The sequence below is a fragment of the Anolis carolinensis genome, chromosome 5 (assembly GCF_035594765.1).
Source record: "Anolis carolinensis isolate JA03-04 chromosome 5, rAnoCar3.1.pri, whole genome shotgun sequence".
Classification (NCBI taxonomy): Eukaryota; Metazoa; Chordata; class Lepidosauria; order Squamata; family Dactyloidae; genus Anolis; species Anolis carolinensis.
This window is the reverse complement of record NC_085845.1, coordinates 55,613,682-55,634,401: the sequence shown is the minus strand read 5'-3', so window position 1 is coordinate 55,634,401 and position 20,720 is coordinate 55,613,682. Positions and strand designations below refer to the sequence as shown.

The following is a 20,720-nucleotide window of genomic DNA, read 5'->3' as shown; positions in this document are numbered from 1 at the left end:
CTTTTAAAACCTGGCAGGCAGGCAGGCAGCCAATTTAAACACCTACTGCTTGTGTGCGATGCAGTTCTGGCTCTGTTTAGTCATTTGCATACCGACTCCATCAAATATTAGTTGAACTGAAGAAAGGATTGTGTGGTTTTCAGTATTTATATTGAATAACGACATAGTTATGTGCTGTCCTATGGATATAAATGTATTGGAAAGATTGATTTCAAATAAATTGGGAAATATTAATTTAAAAATATAGTTAGTTCCACTGGAATGGCAGCATTCCTTCTCAAGAGCCTTGTGATATATGCATCTTTCAGTATTATTTAAAACAGTGGTTCCCAACCTGTGGTCCGTGGACCACCAGTGGTCCCCAAGTACTAAAATATGATCTGCGGCCTCATTGTTACTACACCATTGCAACGAGAGTGACTGGTCTTGTGAAATCCTCTTATACTGCTGAAGCAATGCGGATGTCAGGCGGGAAAAGACTGGCTACCCATAAAAGGTGTGACAACAAGTCTCTTGACTGCTGCTTCTCCTCCTCCTCCCTCCTCCCCCTGAGTGGAGCTGTTCCATATGGCACCTGGAAGTGGAGGCGCCTTGGTGTCTTCGTTTTTAGGCTTGTTCCTGGGGTTATTTGGGATGCTGATTCAGAAAATTGCACTGGATAGACCACATCAGCTCTAGATTATTAATTATGATTTTCTGTGGGCGAGCAGATAGCGACTACTGGATGGCATATGTTCTGTATCAGAACCCAGTTCTGTGTCATGGAACCCAGTTACAGGGCTTTGGTAATTCAGCCCTGTAACTGGGAGTCATAACATAAACAATCCCAGGAGCACCTGGCAGAAGAAGATAGAATATGCCTGGGAACTTGGGGCCGAAAGTATAAACAATTATAATTGGTCTAGTGTGTGAAAATGGTAGTAATGTGATATTGGGGGTGGGACTTGATGATGATATTTACGTGTGGTGTTACGTAGCATCAAAAGTTATAAAAATAGTTGTATGTAAACATTGGGTCATTCCTGACTTTTCCAAAGTCATGTGTTCTTCAATAAAGATTGGATTTGAGAGCAGCCATCTCTGATCTGCGTTCAGACTGATCCTTTGAAGTGAGCAAGACAATTAAGTCAGGAATCCAGTTCTCACCCTCCTGCAAATTTGCAGTGAAGTGATAATGAGCAGGGAAGGAGATCAAAGCCATGACGGAGCAAAGGGGCCTCCGCTGGGAGCTCTGCCGTTGGCAGAAGAGACATTGCAAGCCATAGCTTCCTCTACGGGGTACCCCAAGCCGGACGGCGTGACCCAGAGGATTCCCAGAGGGGGAAGAGGCGTTCCGGCGGCGGCAGAAACCAGTTGGGGATCTGGAGGAAGCATGCCGGAGACCGTGGCCCTGTGGTTATCCATCCTGGAAACTCACTTATCCAGGCTGTCGGATACCGTGGGGAGAATAGTGCCAATATTGGAAGAGAATCTCCAAAAAGAGCACATCCGATATGGCGCCGAGAGAGAGCCAAGCAAAGGAGGCGATTGGAGCCAGAGGGGACAGCGAGCTTCAACGCAGAGTCCCGCGGCGGCAAGGGACGAGGGAGACGAGGAATACTGGCAGGAGCTGGAGTTCCGAGACAGAATGGCGCGCGAAGTGGAGCGCCAGCGAGCTCTGGGAACTCTGAGGCCGCCATCTCCAACAGAGCTCCCAACCCCCCGAATGGGCGTCGGGGTGGAAAGGCCACTGGGGCCAGGGATCGGGTCCAGTGGATTTGCAGACGAAGGCGGAGAGGAGCGGGGGATCCAGGAAGAGGAGGAGGATGTGCCGTACGACGAGGAAAGGCGAGATGAGGGGGCTACAGCGAGGCCAGTATGCGGATGGGCGGAAGGGCCGACAGCGGCGGCAGACTTTCGGGAGCCGCGCAGAATGACCACCGGAGTGGGGCGCGGCGTGTTCCAAGGAGCCGCCCGAGGAAACCTGATGCAACCCTTCCCCATGCCTCCCAGACAGCATCAACGGGCCGCAGAATGGATGCCAAGAAGAGAAGATCTCAAACTGGAATACGGAGGGGAATCAGATGAACTGAACTTTTTTCTAATTAGCATCAGAGGATACATGGAAGACAATGCACACACATTCCCCTCCGAAGCAAGCAGGGTTCGAGCCATCGGCAACACACTAAAGCGAGGAGCAGCCAGCTGGTACGTGCAACTCCATGCCAGACACGACCCATGCCTGAGGTCAGTGCCCCGCTTCCTCGCCGCACTGGAAAACCGATTCAGAGACCGGCTAGAGCAATTGAGGGCTCGAGACCAGCTGAAAGGAATAAAGCAGAGGGACAAAACAGTGCCCGAGTACGCAGAGGAATTCCTACACCTCGCGGAAAGGGTACCAGAGTGGTCTGAAGTGACCAAAGTGGAGTTATTTAAAGAGGGACTACGCCCCGAGATTTTCAGCTGGGCAGCGCACAGAGATGACCCCGAAACGCTCCAGGGATGGATTCAACTAGCGGGGCGCGTTGAATCCACCCTGGCCCAAGTAAAGCGCTTCAGGAGCAGCGGCGGCCAGCAAAGACCGGTGGCGAGAGGTCGAGGAGAAACGAGGAAGCAGGAAAGACCTGGAGGGAGGCCGGGGATTCCCTCCAGAGGAGACGACAACAAACCTAAACTGGGATGCTTTGTATGTGGGAAGACGGGCCATCGAGCAGCAGAATGCTGGGCACGGAAGGGGGAGCCGCCAAAACCCTCAAAGCCCAAGCCAGCAACCGGGAGGCGTGCGGAGGAGGAGGTGCAAGCCCCAGAATCTTCAGAAAAATTGGTGAGTCAGGACAAACGCATGATAGTAGTGCCAATCTGCCTCTCGGGGCTAGAGAATCGGGCCACCTGCAAGGCATTTGTGGATTGTGGTTGTTCCAGGAATATTATAACTCCGGAGTTAGCAGGAGCGTTGAAATGCCAGCAGATGGCGCTTGACTCCCCAATTGCATTTTCGCAGCTAGACGGATCAGTTGCTACTGGGGAAGTATCTACAAAGGAAATACGGGAGGTCCCATGTAAAATAGGCAAATGGGAAGGAAGAATATCCTTTGTGATAGCCCCTATTGCCACATACCACGTAATATTAGGGATACCATGGCTCGAACAGGCAAATCCCGAAGTAGATTGGAGAGGAAAGAGCCTAGCATTTAAAGAACAGCAGACGCAATGGGAGATAAGCAAGATTGCAGAAGAGGAGGACGAGGGAGATGAAGAAGGTGAAATAGACCCACTGCTATTGCCACCTGAATACAGAGACTTTGTGGATGTATTCAATCAGAAAGAGGCAAGTAAATTACCTCCCAAAAGGAATATAGAAGTAGAAATTGAAATAACCCCCGGAGCAAACTTACCAAAACCAAAAGTTTATCCCATGTCTGTGCAGGAGAAGGAGGAATTGAGGAAATACATTGATAAAAACCTGGCGCGGGGCTTCATTAAGCCATCCAATTCTCCTCTCGGGGCCCCAGTGTTATTCAGGAGAAAGAAAGACAACTCCCTAAGATTGTGCATTGATTATCGAAATTTGAATGCAATTACTAAGGACAATAAATACCCTATGCCCTTAGTAAAGGATTTAATTACCGTATTGAAAAAAGGGAGCATATTTACTAAACTTGATTTAATTGAAGCATATCATAAATTAAGGATCAAACCGGAAGATACTTGGAAAACTGCATTTTCCTGCGCATTCGGCCATTTTGAATATAAAATTTTACCTTTCGGTTTAAAAAATGGAGGCGGGTGCTTTATGCAGCTTATAAATGAAATACTGCACCCATTGTTGTACAGAGGGGTATTCATATTTCTTGATGATATCTTGATTGTGACTGAAGATAAGGAAAAGCACGTGAAATTGGTCCGGGAAGTTTTGCAGAGACTAAGAGAAGCAAAGCTGTACGCAAAACTGTCCAAATGTGAATTTAATAAAACTCAAATTGACTTTCTGGGGTATCGGATATCTCCAGAAGGGTTAGCTATGGATCCAGCTAAAGTATCAGATGTAAAGGAATGGGGAGTGCCTCAAACAAGGAGGCAATTGCAATCGTTTCTGGGGTTTGCAAATTTTTATAGATCCTTCATAAAAGGCTTCGCGCAAATAACTGCACCCCTTACTGAACTTTTAAAAACAAAAGGGAAAGGAGAGACAGCAAAAGTAAAAGCTCCTGGCGCCAAACTAAGTTGGACGCCAGAATGCCAAAAGGCATTTGAAACCCTAAAAGAATGCTTCACAGAAGGACCCATTCTAAAACACCCCGATATCAGGAGCCCTTTCATAATCCATTGCGATGCCTCAGACTGTGCGTATGGGGCAGTACTATTGCAAAAGGATCAAAATGGGAACTTAAAACCCTGTGGATATTTGTCCCGGAAGTTCAGCGAAACTGAAAAATGTTGGCCGATATGGGAAAAAGAGGCACTAGCCATATTAAAAGCCTTAGAATGCTGGCGACACTTTCTCGAAGGAAGCGGAATCCCATTTGAAATTTGGTCTGACCATAAGAACCTCCAGTATTTAAAGTCCCCTCGAAAATTGTCCCCCAAACAGATTAGATGGGCACAATACTTCAGCAGGTTCGATTTCCAATTAAAGTTTTTTCAGGGGAAGCAGAATGTCTTGGCAGATGCTCTTTCACGCATGCCTCAACACGAAGGAATACCCACAGCAAAAGAGGGAACAATATTCTCTGACAAACAATGGGGTTTAGCTGTCAGAACAAGAGCACAAACCCAAAAAGAGAACACTGCTATGGTTGAACTCGACGGAAAAGATAATTGGGGAAACGAGCTGAAACAGTCTTATGAAGGAGACCAGTGGATCGCATCCAATGCAGAACAGGGGGAGCAGAAGGGGGGATTTTGGTTTGTGAACAAGAAACTGTATATCCCAGCAACATTAAGGATCAAGATTTTGCATCGTTTTCACAACAACCAGAGCGCTGGTCATACAGGAATTACAAAAACAACAAAAGCAATAGCAAAACATTGCTGGTGGCCAGGGATGAGGAAGGACATAAAAAATTATGTTGTTCAATGTGATGATTGTGCCAGAAATAAATCGAGAGGAGGGAAGCCAATGGGATTATTACAAACAGTAGCAGAACCTACCAGACCTTGGGAATGTGTAGCTATGGACTTTGTGGGGGAACTACCGGTTAGCAAAGGACATCGTTATATTTGGACAGTATTGGACCTGTTTTCTAAACAGGCCCACTTTATAGCACTGACGAAACTGCCATCAGCCGAGAAACTAGCTGAATTGTACATAAACCACATTTACAAACTGCATGGATGTCCCAGTAGAGTGGTCAGTGACAGAGGAGTACAATTCACAGCAAAATTTTGGGAAAAATTCCTGGAAATGCTAGGAGCAGAAAGGAGTTTAAGTTCTGCTTTTCACCCCATGACAAATGGGGCGGTAGAACGTACTCAGCAGACACTTGGGCAGTTCCTTCGAATGTACTCTAACATGAGACAAAACGACTGGTCTCGGTGGTTGGCTTTTGCAGAACTAGCTTTTAATTCGACTATACATTCAGCAACAAATAAAACCCCCTTTGAAGTAGTTTACGGGTATGAACTACAGCCTCTGCCCCAGCTGCCGAGATGGACAGAGAGTGAGGGAACAGAGGCAGGGAAATGGAAAGCGCAAATGATGGAATGCTGGAGTCAAGTGACTGCATCCTTAAAAGAAGCACATAAAAAGTATAAAGTATTCGCAGACAGAAAGAGGGTGGAAGGTGATAAATTGGAGAAAGGAGATTTAGTGTGGCTAAGTACCCAAAACATCAAACTGGGGCTACCTTCGAAAAAATTGGGCCCTAAATATATTGGACCATTTAGAATACAGGGTGTTATCAACGAGGTGACTTTCCAGTTGGCATTGCCAAAAAGCTTAGGGAAAATACACCCTGTATTCCATCGTAGCTTACTGAAAAAATATATGGGTACTTGGGACAAAATGGACACATAGAATTATTGTTTTGTTTCAGGCTTGTGATGAAAGAAGAACCGAAGAGGAGGACGAAGAAAAGGAGGGCACCATGTCATGGAACCCAGTTACAGGGCTTTGGTAATTCAGCCCTGTAACTGGGAGTCATAACATAAACAATCCCAGGAGCACCTGGCAGAAGAAGATAGAATATGCCTGGGAACTTGGGGCCGAAAGTATAAACAATTATAATTGGTCTAGTGTGTGAAAATGGTAGTAATGTGATATTGGGGGTGGGACTTGATGATGATATTTACGTGTGGTGTTACGTAGCATCAAAAGTTATAAAAATAGTTGTATGTAAACATTGGGTCATTCCTGACTTTTCCAAAGTCATGTGTTCTTCAATAAAGATTGGATTTGAGAGCAGCCATCTCTGATCTGCGTTCAGACTGATCCTTTGAAGTGAGCAAGACACTGGATGGCATATGTTCTGTATCAGAACCTTGAGCTGATGTGGTCTATCCAATGCAATTTTCTGAATCAGCACCCCCCAAATAACCAAACGGAATCTTTCCTTTGAAACTCTAACTCCCATAAAGTGTTATTTCCTTGACAAAAATAACCAATAGTGACTAAAGGTCTTTCTAAACAGGCTCCAAAACCCGCGAGGGGTCATAGGGGGTTTGGATACAAGGATTCTAGATATGATGTCTGACTTTCAAATGTCATTTAACTTTTCCTCAGCTTCAGAGCCACATGTACTGTTAGGCTGCAATTCCCATTATCCCCAATCCATATACCAGACAAACAAAAATGATGAGAATTGTCATTCGAGAATATCTGGGGACCAAATTTGGATAAAAACTAAAGAGCACTGACCATTATGTAAATAGTTGGTTCTCTGTATCCATGGATTCAATGGTCCTTTGAAAGCAACCATAAGGCTGATGTGGCCCTTGATAAAATGAGGATGGGCAGCTGTAGGTGCTTAAAGAGACATTTAATTTCTATTATTTACTTAGTTTAAAACCATTGTAATTCTATTATTTACCTATACATATTTCTAAAGTGCTTATTATTGAGACATCTAGGCAGCAAACAGAATAAAGACAAAACAAAAAGAAAGAAAATAAAATTAGTGAAACACATTAACAAACAATATGTGCAGAGCTTAACTGCAAGCACTGGGAAATGCCTGATCAAAGAGGTATGTCTTCATTAAAGGCTGGATACAGGCTGATCCTGTCATCATGTAGGCCGAGATCTGAGGTACTGTCTCAAGGTAGAGGAATCAGGGTTGTAAGAAGAAGAAAAACCCAGCAAGTACTTACTTCTTTGCGTTTGACTGTTTTTCCGTCAGGGAGTTAAACCTGCAGGAGTTTCTGCTTCTTATGTCTGAATATCTTGGCTAGTTAAGTTATTCTAAGTATTTGTTGCCAAATAAACCCTACGAAATTTATGGGGTCAGCATAAGTGGACTGGAGCCCCCGATGGCACAGTGGGTTAAACTGCTGAGCTGCTGAACTTGGCTAGTTAAGTTATTCTAAGTATTTGTTGGCAAATAAAACCCTACGAAATTTATGGGGTCAGCATAAGTAGACTGGAGCCCCCGATGGCACAGTGGGTTAAATTGCTGAGCTGCTGAACTTGCTTACCAAAAGGTCGGCGGTTCAAATCTGGGGAGTGGGGGGTAGCTCCCGCTGTTAGCCCAGCTTCTGCCAACCTAGAAGTTCAAAAACTTGCAAATGTGAGTAGATCCATAGGTATCGCTCCGGTGGGAAGGTAATGGCTCCATGCAGTCATATCGGCCACATGACCCTGGAGGTGTCTATGGACAACGCCAGCTCTTCGGCTTAGAAATGGAAATGAGCACCAACCCCAGAGTCAGACACGACTAGACTTAATGTCAGGGGAAACCTTTACCCTTACCTATAAGTGGACAGGTGACTTAAAGGCACACACACAGAGACTGCAAGGAAGAGATATGCTATATAACTTAACGATACATGTTAATTATAAAGCCCTTCGCAAAGAACCGGTCCCTGTACATTGATTGCATTTAAAAAAGAGAGAACAAACTTTACAACCTAAGAAGACATGGCTATATATAAGGCAGAATAAACAGAAGGATAGGCATCACTACTGATTTTGAGAAGATTCTTGTTTGTTACCTGCTCTGAGGTTCTTTCAGAAATCAGTTTAAGAGCAAAAATAATGTGGTTCCTACTCCAAACAGGACTATCTTTCCAAAACCGATCATTGCTTATAGGAGAGAGCAGGAGGATGTAAGGTGCATTTACACTGTGGAATTAATGCAGTTTGATACTACAGTGTTCCCTCACTTATCGTGGGGGTTACATTCCAGGACCACCCGCAATAAGTGAAAATCCACGAAGTAGAGACACTATATTAATTTTAATATTTATACATTATTTTAGTAGTAATACACTATTTGAAGTCTTTATCAACCAATCGTGTGTTGATAAATAGCCTCCTTCTCATCCTGTTGCCGCTTGGGTTCCTTTTCTTTCCCTTCGGCTTCTCCTTCTTCTCTTCCTTAGGCTGTAAATTGTAACTTTTTTATCTATATATATAAAAGAGTGATGGAATCCCGGTGACCAACAAAACAACAAAACTAAAGGCCCCCCAACCTCGAAATTTGACAACACAACCCATCATCCATGCCTCCAAGTTGATATAACCAAAAGCAAAGAAAAATAAAGTCCTAATTAGAGGGAGAGGAATAATTGTTTTTATCCAATTGCTGCCAGTTAGAAGGCTAAGCTCCACCCACTTGGTCTCCTAGCAACCCACTCAGCCCAGGGGACAGGCAGAGTTAGAACTCACTTAGGCAGCTTCTGCCAACCCTAAAGTTCAAAAACATGCAAATGAGAGTACATGAATAGGTACTGCTCCGGTGGGAAGGTAACAGCACTCCATGCAGTCATGCCGGCCACATGACCTTGGAGGAGTCTACGGACAACGCCAGCTCTTCAGCTTAGAAATGGAGACCCCCAAAGTCAGACACGACTGAACTTAATGTCAGGAGAAAACCTTTACCCTTTACCTAACTACCACCAATTCCTCAATACTTTATTTCCCATACCACCATACTTCGCCACAGCAACGCGTGGCCGGGCACAGCTAGTGATTTATAATATTCTTTTAGCGTTTATTGAAAAACTGTGAAACAGCAAATCCGCAAAAAGTGAACTGTGAAATAGTGAGGGAACACTGTACTTTAACTCCCATGGCTCAAGGCTGGGAAATTTTGGGGATTGTAGTTTTACAAGGTCTTTATCCTTCCCAGATAAAGAGTGCTGGTGCCTCACCAAACTACAGATTTCAGGATTCCATAGCATTTGAACCATGGCAGTAAAATCGGTGTCAAACTGCATTAATTCTATAGTGTAGATGCACTCCCCCAGTTTGATTTTCCTTGTTTACAGAACAGAGTATAGAAGCTTTGCTCCTTTAGAAATGGTGCCTTTTATTTATAACATTGTCCCATGCATCTTTACTCAGAAGTACAGTTCACTGAATCTAATGGGATTTACAAATAAGCGTGCATAGGGCTACTGCCTTAGGGAGATAATAGTAAAGCGTACCGAGTTCCGCTAACCTAAATAAACAGCTGACCTAGTCCAGTGGAAGGAAGCAAGCTGGGTTTTGTGTGCCTCTCACCTTTTAAGCTCCTTCTCCCCCTTCCTCACTAAGGGAGACATAGGTGGATTAAGTTGATTAGTGCTTAACCTCCTTGGGATCCCTGATGGATACTGAAGGTTATTTATAACTTCTTAAGTGAAGACAGTGTATTTACTTTCAAATTACAGCCAGCCCTCCACATTCACCAAGGTTAGGGGAACAGGCCTATGAAAATGAAATACTGCAAATAAATTGCTGGGTTTTTTTTAACCCAAGTGAACAGCTTCCTTGAAATTTCTAGGTTATCCAGCATCACTCTATAGTAAACTTCTGCTGAAAGTTGAAGGTAGCATGCATTGGGAGACCAGAGATTCCTAGAATGCCTTGACTCTGTAGAATGAATGCAGTACAACACCACTTTAACTGCCATGGCTCAGTGCTATGAAATCATGGAAGCTGTTGTTTAGCAAGATCTTCAGCCTTCTATTTCAAAGGGTGCTGCTGCCTCATTAAACTACAAATTCTATACCACTGAGGCCTGGAAGTTAAAGTATTGTCAAACTGCATTCATTCTACAGTGCAAAAGCATCCAGAGATGGACAAGCAATGTTTTCGTGCAAAGGCCATGAACGACAAGGTGGAAGTCTCAAGCAATGAATGTTTCCAAGGAATAAAAGAAGTTTCAGGTAGAATAACATTTCTTATTAAAAGCGTATCCTTCTCTCCCTGCCCAGGCTTTGTAAAAACAGCTTCTAGAAAACATACTTTCTTCTCTGAATGCCCTTAAATACCTTGTTAAATTTCTGGAGCAAGGGTTCAAAACTAGAAATCCTTTCTCCTCCTCATTCTTTCCAGATGAAAGTGCTATATTTGGAAGAGGAAAAGAGGGATGCAGTCGAGGAATGCCCTTAAGGAAAGCCCTGGCAGTTACAAGACTTGGCAGCAAAGTTATTTTTGTTTACTTGGGGCATGAAAATAACAAGAAGTGGCCTTGCAGGGATGTCGCATTGATCGTTTTGGCTTCTGAAACTAGAAGTGCTGGGATATGAGTCTGTATGTTCCCTGATTGTATGAGGAGTAATCAGTATTAGCTGAAATGCACTGTGTGCATACTCCCAAGACCATTTCATCATCACTAAGTCTCAGATAATGTTTTGAGGTTTCAACTCTCACTACACATCCAACTTGTAGAAAGGGACGCTGGACATTTTCACGGCAAATGTCACAATTGGTCTAAACTCTTATATGCATTGAAAATCCCTTATCCAGAATTCTGAAATCCAAAATACAGGAGTCCCTCTACATTTGTAATGACCTTTGAGGATTTTCATACAGTAGAGTCTCACTTATCCAAGCTAAACGGGCTGGCAGAAGCTTGGATAAGCGAATATCTTGCATAATAAGGAGGGATTAAGGAAAAGCCTATTAAACATCAAATTAGGTTATGATTTTACAAATTAAGCACCAAAACATAATGTTTTACAACAAATTTGACAGAAAAAGCAGTTCAATACGCAGTAATGTTATGTTGTAATTACTGTATTTACGAATTTAGCACCGAAATATCACGATATATTGAAAACATTGACTACAAAAATGGCTTGGATAATCCAGAAACTTGGATAAGTGAGGCTTGGATAAGTGAGACTCTACTGTATTCACATATTTGATTTTAAATATTATTTCTAGCTCCTCTAGTGTAACGCTATGGCTAACGTCCTCCAATCATGTTGGAGGATTTATAAAGAACGCTTTTCTAGAAATCTCTAGGTCCTCCAGTGCAATCTATAGTCAGCTTCCAGTGGAAGTTAACTGCAGAGTAGTGCTGTTAAGACCTAGAGATTCATAGAGAAGTGTTCTAGAAGGTAAAACAAATAGTATTTTTAATTCAGTGACTGGGAAGAAAACAAATGAGAATATTTAAATGTTTGACTGAGGAATTTCACTGTATTTCCCTGGTGTTTTTCTATGATGTAGTCATGGCTTATTTGATCTGTTGATTTTTTGTATCAACAGTGCATGCATTGCAAGTTATGTAGCACAGTAGTGTAAAATACCAGTAGATTTAATTAACAGTTGATTGAGATGTTTCTGCAGCCTGATAGTTTTTGAACTAAACACAGTGATTATTACTCTCATATTTTCATGATGTCATTTTTTTCTTATGCCAGTTTTTTATGGTAGTCCTATTCACCTAACCTCCGCACTCACTTAACTGCCTCACTATTTGTAACAGAAAGCTAAACAACTTGTAAAACTACAACTCCTATGACCTCATAGCACTGAGCTATGACAGTTAAATCAATGTCAAACTACATTAACCCTACAGTATACAGGTAGTCCATGAGTTACAAGCATCCGATTTACAAAGTTAAGAACAGGGGTGAGACAACAGGAAGTGAGATAAATCAACCTCTAGGAAAGGAAATTCTGGGCACCACAGTTCAAAAGAAATATTGACATGCTGGAAGGTGTCCAGAGGACGGCAACTAAAATGATCAAAAGTCTGGAGGCCATGTCCTATGAGGAGCATTTTAAAGAACTGAGTATGTTTAACTTGCAAAAGAGAAGATTGAGAGGAGACATGATAGCCATGTATAAATATGTGAAAAGAGTGTCATAAAGAAGAGGGAACAGGCTTGTTTTCTCCTGCCCTTGAAACTAGGATTTGGAGCAATGGGTTCAAATTACAGGAAAGGAGATTCCAGCTGAACATAAGGAAGAACTTCCTGGCCGTACGAGCTGTTCAGCAGTGGAACTCTCTGCCTTGGAGTGTGCTGCAAGCTCCCTCCTTAGAAACTTTTAAACAGAGGCTGGATGGCCATTTGTCAGGGATGCTTTGTGCTTTTCCTGAATGGCAGGGGGTTGGACTAGATGGCCCATGTGGTCTCTTCCAACTCTATGATTATATGAAATTATTTCCTGGAAGAGTTATCATGGAGAAATGGGGTCTCCACTAAAGCTTTATCACCAATTTTTGTTTCACAGCAAGCCAAAAGTTTTCAAATTTCAAATAACACTGGGACAGAAAGTGAGGTAAAATCTTTTAAAGAGAGTCACAGACAGTAAAGCAAACACTACAGGGGTGTTAACCCTTCCCCATGGTATCCTATGTAATATATATATTCTGACTCAATAAACTGGCTCCAAGTGTGAGGCCATGGGAGTGTCTGAAGTAATCTCATTTGACCAGTACTTACACCAGAAATTTTGTCAGATAGTGTCAACTCAGCTGCAGAGACAAGGTTTCAGGTCCTTTATTCTGGGCAAATCTTGTTAAACATCACACTACAGCAGGTGAAAAAAATGTTAGTTTCCTAGAAGCTGGGCAACCATGTTCTCTTCAGAAGTACAGGCCAGAGAGAGCGAGGAGTTATTGCGTCATAATTAGCGGTAAAGAAAGCCAAGAGGACCAAACTACTCGGCTTTGGAACTCCTCCCCAGTGAGATTAGGCTGGCCCCAACCCTGTTTGCTTAAACAATTTAAGACTTGGTTCTTTCAGTGCGTTTTTGATTAAACAAGACACCACAGACCCATGGACAACCATGTTGCTATTCTGCACTTTATCTTTGGTCCCACCCAATCCTACCCCTAACATCATCTTAGGAAACGTGCGGCCAGGCACTTTATGGAATAACCTAGTTATTATGCACTTTGCTTTGACCCCCTTTTATTCCTTTTGTCTCTTTGATGGTGAAACTGATATTGTTTTAAAACTTTTTATCTAGTTTTATTGTATTTGTAAAACTGTGTTTGAATCCGTTTTTGATTTTATACTGCTTGTTGCTTGTTATTTTATTGTTTTATATTTTAACTTGTTACACTTCGTCTTTTTGGGCTTGGCCCCATGTTAGCCGCCCTGAGTCCCTTTGGGGAGATGGTGGCGGTATACAAAAATAAAGTATTATTATTATTATTATTATTATTATTATTATTATTATTATGAGTACAGAAAGCCAAGAGGGCCAAAGTACAAATCAAACACAGTATGGCAGATGCATATACCATGCCCTGGGGCATAACAATATATATACATATACAGTAGAGTCTTGCTTATCCAACATAAATGGGCCAGCAGAATGTTGGATAAGTGAAAATGTTGGATAATAAGGAGGGATTAAGGAAAAGCCTATTAAACACCAAATTACGTTATGATTTTACAAATTAAGCACCAAAACATGTTTTACAACAAATTGACAGAAAAAGCAGTTCAATACATGGCAACATTATGTAGTAATTACTGTATTTACGAATTTAGCACCAAAATATCGCAATGTATCGAAAACATTGACTACAAAAACATTTGACTACTAAAAGGCAGACAGCATTGGATAATACAGAACATTGGATAAGCAAAGGTTGGATAAGCGGGACTCTACTGTATATATATTCTTAAGTCAAATTTGTATGTAAGTTGGAACAGTCACATTTTTAAATTGTAAATATATATATACAGTAGAGTCTCACTTATCCAAGCCTTGCTTATCCAAGCCTCTGGATTATCCAAGCAATTTTTGTAGTCAATGTTTTCAATATATTGTGATATTTTGGTGCTAAATTCGTAAATACAGTAATTAAAACATAACATTACTGCATATTGAACTACTTTTTCTGTCAAATTTGTTGTATAACATGAAGTTTTGGTGCTTAATTTGTAAAATCATAATTTAATTTGATGTTTAATAGGCTTTTCCTTAATCCCTCCTTATTATCCAAGATATTCACTTATCCAAGCTTCTGCCAGCCCGTTTCGCTTGGATAAGTGAGACTCTACTGTATATATATATGAAGTTGAACTTTAAAATTGTGACTGTACAAATTCCACTTAAGAACAAACCTACAGAACCCATCTCGTTGGTAATTTGAGAACTTACTTAGGCGATCCCTTGTTGTCTGGATGGCCATCTGTCAGGGGTGCTTTGAATGCAATTTTCCTGCTTCTTGGCAGGGAGTTAGACTGGATGGCCCATGAGGACTCTTTCAACTCTAGAATTCTATGACTCTAGGATTCTACCAAACACTGAACCTGATTCAATGCGATGAAGACCCGCCCACCGAGGCTCCACTTTGCCCGATGCAAAAGCGCCTCTAGGGGGCGCCAGTGCGTGACGAGCTCTTCTAAAACGTGATGCTGAAGAAGAGGCCAAGGACGAGTTCAAATACTAACAACAACATTGCTTTGGTTTTTGTTTTATTTCCCAGATTTTATCCACCGCTGTCCTTTTTGTTTAATTTTTATTCCTTCCCTCTTTCCGAAGAAAGCAGCTGGCTCTCTTCGAAACCTAAGCAGCTTAAGCAGGGAAGCGCCTGAAGGGCACCGGCAGCAGCGGCGGCGGGAGGAGATTTGGCTCCGAAATAGGACGCCGCTAAGCCGCCTTTGCGCGCCTTTTGGGTTTGGGCGCTTTTGGAGTGAGGAGGAAGAGCGAGAAAGAGCAAGAGACACACACAGGGATGGAAGGCAGCCCTGAAAGGAAAGGAAGCGCCTGTTTTTAAAAACCCCAGGCCTCTCTTTTGGTTTCCATGACAGTTTATTAGGTAATTGAGTTGTCTCCTCTCTCCTCTCCCACAATGCTCTGGAGGAAAGGAAAGGCCGAAAGGAAGAAGAGGCCGTGACAAGACTTGGGAGTCCTGGGATTATATTTCGTGTCTTTTTTTTGGGGGGGGGGGGTATTATTATTATTAGAATGGGAATATTGTGAGGGGAAAGAGGAGGGCGCTGCTTGAAAAAGGACCCTCCCTCAGCTTCTTGCTTTTCACCACACACACACAGATTGAGAGAAAGGCGCGCCAAATGTGCCTGGCTCAGGTGGGCTCCTGAAGGGGGAAGCAAAGGCAGCCTCGGAGGCTTCGTTGTCGTCGTCGTCGTCGTCGTCCAATCAGGGGCCGCCAACCTGCCTCCGTCTCCGAAATGCCCCTCCAACGGATCTCGGTCGTCCCGGCCGGCAATGGGAGGAGAAGTTCCCAGGGAAGGAACAAAGAGAAGAGCAAGGAAGTCGAGGTAAGAAGACAGGGAGGAGGAAGAGGAGGAGGGCCCGAAGAGGTTGAACTGGGGGTTGGGTGTGTGTGTGTGTGTATGTGTGCTTATGGGTCGAGGGAAGGAAGAGGAAGACAAGCAGCCATCCTCCCTTGCCTTCCCTCACTAGGAAATAGGAGGATCGCCCACGCTGCAAGCCCTTTTCCCCCTCTGAATGAATGGCAAAGCATTTGCTTTTCTGTCAGGCTGCGGACAAGGGAGGGAAGTGATTGGGGAGGATGTGTGTGTGTGTGTATATATATATCTCTATCTATCTCTATCTATCTATCTATCTAAGGCCCCTTCCACACAGCTACACAAAAATCCAGATTGTCTGTTTTGAACTCCTTCCACACACACCCCTTCCACACAGCTAAATAAAAATCCAGATGATCTGGGTTGTTGTGTGTTTTCCGGGCTGTATGGCCATGTTCCAGAAGTATTCTCTCCTGACGTTTCGCCCACATCTATGGCAGGCATCCCCAGAGGTTGTGAGGTATGATTATCTGCTTTGAACTCAAATATCTGGCTGTGTGGACTCAGGCCCCTTCCACACAGCTGAATAAAAATCCAGGTTATCTGCTTTGAACTGGAATGTATGGCAACGTGGACTCAGATAACCCACTTCAAAGCAGATATTGTGAAATTTTCTGCCTTGATATTCTGGGATATAGAGCTGTGTGGAAGGGCCCCCAGATATTCCAGTTCAAAGCAGACATTGTGGATGATGATAATAATAATAATAATCAAACTTTATGTGTATCCCTTCTATTTCCCTGAGAGGACTCAGGGCAAATATTCAGTGCCATAAAAACTGGACCCGAGACAAAAATGATCCACCCCCACCCTAGCCCAAAACAAACCACATCGACATCAAAAGTCACCACAGGTGAACAAGAATTATTTGAACTGGGATATATGGCAATGTGGACTCAAATATTCCAGTTCAAAGCAGATATTGTGGATGATGATGATGATGATAATAATCATATTCAGACTTTATTTATATCCCACCTAATCTCCCTGTGGGGAGTCAGGGCAGATTAACAACAAATATTCAGTTCCATAAAAACTAGACAAAATAAATAACTAAAGATTGGTAGAATTACAAAACAGCCACCCTTCCACATATATAAACACAGACATAGAGATAGAGGTGGGATACATATGTCTATATCTATCCATATATATATAGAGAGAGGGGTATTATTCCTCTTGCACTTTGGGATGGGATGCTATGTGTATAAAACATTATATCATTAGTATTTTTTTTAAATGCAGTTAAATCCATAAAACATATATTCAAACTAAAAATTACAGCACCCCCTATATACATACATACACACAAATACATGCAAGGTGTCTCAAAAGTCTCCATACATAGGGGGGAAAAGGACAAACTCATATTTTATATTACACTTTATATTTTTCAGTGTTTTGACTTCGTGTGTAGAAAAGTGGTACCCAACATATAGGGAATGTTTGGAAATATTTTGCAATTGGTGTTTTTGTAAATAGAGGTACATTTAGCTACAGTTTCCCATTTTCCCTATGTATGGCAACTTTTGGGACACCCTATATATGTATGCGTGTTCATGTATTACACACAGACTCCAGATATTTCTGTCTCACCAAAGATAATGCTTTGCTCTGGAACTGATAACACCATTGAAATAGGATGCCATCATTATTTGCCAAATGGCAATTCAGAGGTGCATTTCTACTCAGGATATTCCTGCCTCACAAAAGCTAATGCTGTGCTCTTATGTATAACACAATTGAAATAGGATACCCTGACTACTTGCTTAATGGCAACCAGCTAGTTCAGAGGTGCATGTATTGAAGATATTCATTCCTCACTAAAGCTACTGTTGTGCTCTGTGACTTGTAACACAATTGAGATAGGATTCCCTGCCTACTTTCCTAACCAGTCAATTCATAGTTGCTGTATGAATTGTTTCTGTGAAAAGCTTGTTGGCAGTATGTGATAGTGGGGCAAACATTGTGTAGGGACAAAGCAAATATGACATCTTTTTCTCATTGACAACTCTCAGGCATTTAAACTGGGTATTCATTTGTGTGTGGAGGGAGGCGTGTTGTCCAAGTCCTCTGCAGACAATGGGCATTGTTCCTCCTGCACATTGGGATGGGATGCTAAAAAGCAAAGCAGCATCTTCTTCTAGGAAAATGAGCTATTGCAAAAGGTAGAAATACATTGTGTTGTACAGATATGCAATCAAATAGCAACACCAAACGCCTGTCAAATGTGGGTGTAGCATCTTTCAGACACACACTGTTGTTCTCCATCGTCATAGGTTTTGTACTCATTCCATTGTTCTCTGTCATTTTGTTGGCAACAGGGAGGTTTATTAGTTAAACAATTAGTACTGTCAAGCAGGAAATTCTGGAAACATAAATATGCAAGTGAAACTAGTTAGCCTACATCATCCTAATTTTTAAATACATCACTGCTCGCAAGTCTCCGAAAACTGTTTTGCAGCAGGCTAGCTGAGAGAAGTACATTTTGGCAGATTACTTTTTCCCCCCGATAAAGACTTTGGGCTTATGAGAAATGAAGGTGTGACTACTGAAGTCTCATACCTTCTTTGAATATCATGTCTCATTTATATTAAGGACATCGATATTGCATTTAAAATTATTGTGACTGGGAAGAAAACAAATGAGAGTATTTAAATATTTGACTGAGGAAATTTCACTGTATTTCCCAGGTGTTTTTCTATGACGTATTCATAGCTTATTTGATCTGTTGATTTCATGTATCAACAGTGCATGCATTGCAAGTTATATAGCACAGTAGTGTAAAATACCAGTACATTTAATTAACAGTTGATGGAGATCTTTCTGCATCCGGATAGCTTTTGAACTAAACACAGTGATTATTACTCCCATATTTTCATGAACAATGTCTTCTGATGTCATTTTTTCTAAACAATAGAATTGCATTTTTCCAAAATGCTCTTGGTTTAATTGATAATTTGAAACATATTGTTGGAGGCAGTGAAGTATCAGGTTAGAGTTTTGCTTGTTGGATATCAGCTTGAAGTGAAAGTTCAAAGAAAGATGTGGGATATGAAAAAGGGAAAATGGGAATGACAGTACAACGAAGTAACAGCTTAATTCTCACTTATATAAGCAAAATGTGATATCCACAAATTCTGTAATTAGGATAAGGAAACTAGTTCTTGTTTTGATATTATGTAAATACCCTTTCAGTGAAAGCTTTTATTCATTGGGGTACTTCTTTCTCTATATGGAGTGATACATTGGATTTAATTCAAGAAGCCTGAAATTCTTGTTTGGAATGCATTACAGTCCAGGGTGTCATGATGAGTACGATCAAAAGATTATTCAAAACTATTCAGCAAACACTGTAAACCTAACGTTAATTAGTTCTTTCTTTGAGAGAGAAAAAAACAAGGTATTGATTCTTAGACAGTTGCACGTCTGTTGTCTGTTTTGTAGTATCTTCTGCTTCTGTTGACTCATTTCACTTCTCTTCACAAAATAATTCACCCCAAATGACATTAATACATATGGATAAATATAATGTGGCTGCTCCATGGAGGATGTCCATCATCTTTAAAATCTGTACAGTATACAACTCAGTCTCTTTCTGTAGATTTACAGCAGAGGCTAGCAAAGAACTTCAGTGAGTTCCTACTGGAATGGAAATATGAGGAAGAGATACAGGTTTGCACAGTTATGTTTAAGGGTTCTAATACATTTGAGTCCTTTGTTTTGAGAATAGACAAACTTGTTTCTTTCTCTCATCTGCTTGTTTACATTAGTGGCCCTGCTGCTATTTTCAAGGAACATGTGCATCAAGCATGCTAAACTGGGACACCTGCCATTTACATTTTCCAGCTTCAGAGTCCATTTGGACAGATCTTATCAATAGCATAGGCCACTGTCCTGAAGCTATTTCTTCTGCTAAAACAGTTTACTTTTTTTTGTGGAGTACAAATACTTTGTATTGCTATTTTTGAGAGTGTTCTGCATGTCAGTTTTCCTTTTGTAGTCTGAGAAATATTGACTTTCCCCAATTCTTCCACTAAATTCTTTGCAGAATATATATATATATATATACACACACACACACACACACTGTATCCTCCAGATTCCAGGTCCTCTATTCTGTTCAGATGTGATGCAGTGAAGAACGTCAACTTCACCAATGTGGACAATCTTGAAGCAGTAGAAAATATTCCATAATGACTTAATCAGATTATTTTCTTCAGCGCTTTTGAATTATTAGAGGGAAAGGAATTTCTGTGTTCATGTTCACAGCAGTAAAATTTTAATTCTTGGTTTCTTGGTTTTTAAACCTTCTTTGAGCAAAACTGGATGGTCAAAAACTGGATGGTGTTGGGAAAATCTGAGTCATTTTTGTTCCAGTATTCCTGCATATTATTATGGAAGTTTCCATCCCTGCATCTAGCCATTCCTGAAATGCCCTAATCTTCCTGATGAATAATTAGTAACCAAGAGCCACATGGGTGTTCCTTTCCTACTTGGTTAGTTTGGTTGTTGTATTTTTCCCTATCGAGCCTTCCCTTCTTCATGATATCTATACTCCCCCATACTCTTTACTTCTTTGCCTCTTTCATCCTAGTGTCCTTCACCCTTCCATGCCCCCATATTACATCCAAACTCAGCATTTCAAAGTCAGTGTTCAAATCAGTTTTTCTTAAATTTAGTTAATCAGAATACTAAACTGCTTTCATAATATAACAGTGGGGCCTAATATTCTCAAGGCCTCAGATCCCAGCTTTATTTAGTACTTGGATGGGAGATCCCCAATCAGCACCAGGTACTGGAGGCTATAATTCAGAGGAAAAAACTGGGAAAGCCACTCTCAGTATACCTTGCCTAAGAAAACCCTATGAAATGCATGGGATCACCATAAATTGAAAGATGACTTGAAGGTGCACACATATTCATAACTCACTTGAGTTATGGCTAAGGGTTTTTTTTCCTGGTACTTACTGTGTGTGGTGGGAAACTGGGCTGCTGGTAGGGTTCATCTTTTATTTCTGGCAACAACCAAACAGAGAAAAGAAAACTGATTGATACTCTGAACCAAA

The 20,720-nt window shown here is 41.7% G+C and overlaps 1 protein-coding gene across 4 annotated transcripts in view; it reads left to right on the top strand.

The window, feature by feature from the left end:
• The first annotated feature begins 14,708 nt into the window (after positions 1-14,708).
• The window catches only part of marchf1 (membrane associated ring-CH-type finger 1), a 178,933-nt gene continuing 172,921 nt past the window's right edge, over positions 14,709-20,720 (top strand). The window contains exons 1-2 of one of the 4 annotated variants that reach the window (XM_062981348.1): positions 14,711-15,137; positions 15,373-15,600. Coding sequence is in view for 1 of the 4 variants with exons in the window: in XM_008111903.3 (XP_008110110.2) it covers positions 15,511-15,600 (90 nt within the window). In the remaining 3 variants the exon portion in view is untranslated. Of the gene's footprint in view, positions 15,601-20,720 lie in introns of all 4 variants that reach the window. The other 3 variants (XM_008111903.3, XM_062981349.1, XM_003221698.4) reach the window with 3 other exon arrangements.